Here is a 2,877-nt window from a genome sequence, read left to right as displayed (position 1 = left end):
CACCCTCAGATGCCACCCGAAGTCCGGAATGCCAAATTGGCGATCCTGACCTGTCCGTTCGAACCGCCGAAGCCGAAAACCAAACACAAACTTGATATCACGTCGGTCGAAGAGTTCAAGCGGTTGCAGCAGTATGAAAAGGACAAGTTCGCCGAAATGATCCAGCAACTAAAAGATGCGGGCGCCAACCTTGCCATCTGTCAGTGGGGTTTCGATGACGAGGCCAACCACTTGCTTCTGCAGAACAATCTGCCGGCCGTGAGATGGGTTGGCGGACCCGAGATTGAGCTGATCGCGATTGCAACCAACGGACGGATTGTTCCACGATTTGAAGATCTCACACCGGAGAAACTTGGAACTGCGGGGGTGGTCCGGGAGATGACGTTCGGTACGACGAGAGAGAAGATGCTGGTGATCGAGGAATGTGCGAACAGCCGTGCTGTGACTGTGTTTGTGAGGGGCAGCAACAAGATGGTACGTTGATGACCTGCTTCATATTTCCAGGGGATTGCTGACGTTAGCATTAGATTATTGACGAGGCCAAACGTTCGCTCCACGACGCTCTCTGCGTTGTCCGCAATCTTGTCCGGGACAACCGGGTTGTGTACGGTGGTGGTGCTGCGGAGATTGCATGCTCTATTGCGGTTGAGGATGCTGCAGTGAAGGTTTGTATATGCTATAACGACGGACTACGTTGTTCTGATGTTGACTTTTCTGCAGAGCCCTGGTATCGAACAATACGCCATGCGGGCCTTCGCCGATGCTCTGGATTCGGTGCCCCTGACGCTGGCCGAGAACTCGGGCTTCAGTCCGATCGAGACGCTTGCGGCGATTAAGTCACGGCAAGTGAAGGAGAAGAATCCGAGACTGGGTGTGGACTGCATGGGAACTGGCAATAACGGTAGGCCTGGCTGAGTTGTCAGAGAATGATTCGATACTGACACTATGTAGATATGAGAGAGCACTTTGTGATCGACCCTCTTATTGGCAAGCGTCAGCAGCTGCTGCTGGCTACTCAGCTGTGCCGGATGGTTTTGAAGGTGCGTATCTATCGTCTGAACTCAATTATATCAAGTACTGACGTGCCATAGATAAACAACGTTATTATCTCTGGCGAGGACGAAAATGAATTCTAGACTACATCTGTAGACCAGTTGCGACGGCGTCAATAAAGCATGAATTTCTATCAATGAGTACGAAGTACAGATAATAATGAGCCTGGTTTGACTATGTAGTCTAGTTAGAAAATCGTCGCAACCAATTCGCATTTTCTGCCAAATGTCAATCTATTGCTCTCCGTAGTCCGTACTACGAATGGAACAGTGGAATAGTGAGCCTTGACTTGATTGACAAATTTACTTTCCTCCTTTCTCTCCGTACTCGACACCGTACTCCGTAAGTGAAAACGCATAATCGGGACGGAGTACTCCGTACTAGGTACCAAGTCTACGGTCTAGCAACCCCTGAAAATAGCCCAGCCCCTTGGGCACCTGGTACCTGGTACCTGGTTACCAGGGCACCGGTACGGAGTGCTCCGTAGTCCTTACTGGTATACAGTATTACCTCCTATCTACGGACCGCTCCGTGATCAGGGGTAGATTACTAGATAGATCTGTTCCAGGAGGCTGGTAAGTTGTAGCTAACTAACTACCTAGCTAACTAACTGATTCCGCGATTCATTTAAATAATATTGACGGTTAGCCCATCCTTAAGGCTACGGGATACCTTGTAAGTCTATCCGTTCTATGTATGGAGTTAGCTCGGTCCATGATCCATCGATCCTTCAATCTTTCGTTCGGGTCGAATGGTATGTAAATTTTTTTAAGTCCTTGTGACCTTAATTAATAATAATAAGAGCAGTATGGTACCACACTTGTAGGTAATAAACATGGTGTTATTGCTATGTTTCGTATAGAGTGATACTATACTGTTAGTGTGTACACTGCGAGATATTTATTTCTCATACCGAGACCATAATAATGCCTCAGTGCCATCCATCCATCATCAGGCAGAAAAATCTCTGAGGAATGCCCCGACTTGGCTAGACTAGCTTGCCTGGCCTGGCCTGGCATAACTTACAGTTCTGCGCTCCGTGCCTAATTCTACTACTCCGTATTCAATTCTGCCCGAATTGCCCCTTATGTGATCACGAACTTGCAATTCCAGACCAGGAGTCCAGAGGACGGAGTACGAGAATCCAGTCGATTTCAGTCGGTGTTCCTGGAGGTACCGTCGCCAGGGTGGAATGGGAGTACATACTCTGAAAATTTCGTTCGTTGTCTGGGGAATTCATTTAGCAGTACGGAGTAGAACCTATATTGATATTAACATTAATATTACTGTATTATGCAGAATGGAGTATCAAACAGCTACCTACATTCTCCGTACCTACCTGGCAAGTTGATCTGTATCAGATTGTCAATAATTGATGCAAGACCAGACACGACACGACAGTAACATAATATCCAGCGTCGAGGACTCGAGGTACGACTTGAGTCGACTCGACCAGGGTAACATCATCTATTCATCCTCCGTTCTTAGAGTAGGATCTGTCTTTTTGACTCTCTGAGTCTGACAGGTTAACCGTCAACTCAGCTTGACTTGACTTGGCCACATGGGCATACGTCCACGTGAGAAGAAGAGCTTAAAGCTAAAGTAAAGAAAAGCCTAAATACCATAATAATAACATTCGTCTTGCACACGGTGGGTATTATTATTAGTTGGGCCAGATTACAGTAACACTCCAGAAAATCGCTAGTTCGTACAGTAAATAATACCATCTGTACTCCGTACATTCTGCACGGCGATCGGACATGAATTCCCTCCGTTGGACGGATCAGGATCAACCTGAAATTGAATACTATCCATCTGGAGTAC

At 47.1% G+C, this 2,877-nt stretch overlaps 1 protein-coding gene across 1 annotated transcript; it reads left to right on the top strand.

Moving 5' to 3' along the window:
• Positions 1 to 1,879, top strand: T310_8360 (uncharacterized protein; the record flags this gene model as incomplete). The annotated part of the gene is made up of 10 exons (XM_013468858.1): positions 1 to 474; positions 528 to 665; positions 721 to 901; positions 952 to 1,040; positions 1,241 to 1,395; positions 1,438 to 1,522; positions 1,558 to 1,628; positions 1,702 to 1,728; positions 1,760 to 1,807; positions 1,861 to 1,879. Coding segments are annotated over 10 exons (1,287 nt in total), but the record flags the coding sequence as incomplete, so codon positions are not given.
• Between the last annotated feature and the right edge of the window lie 998 nt (positions 1,880 to 2,877).

Source organism: Rasamsonia emersonii (assembly GCF_000968595.1).
Source record: "Rasamsonia emersonii CBS 393.64 chromosome Unknown ctg1118621760724, whole genome shotgun sequence".
Classification (NCBI taxonomy): Eukaryota; Fungi; Ascomycota; class Eurotiomycetes; order Eurotiales; family Trichocomaceae; genus Rasamsonia; species Rasamsonia emersonii.
Note: the sequence above shows the minus strand (reverse complement) of the source record. Positions and strands in the feature narration are given on the sequence as shown.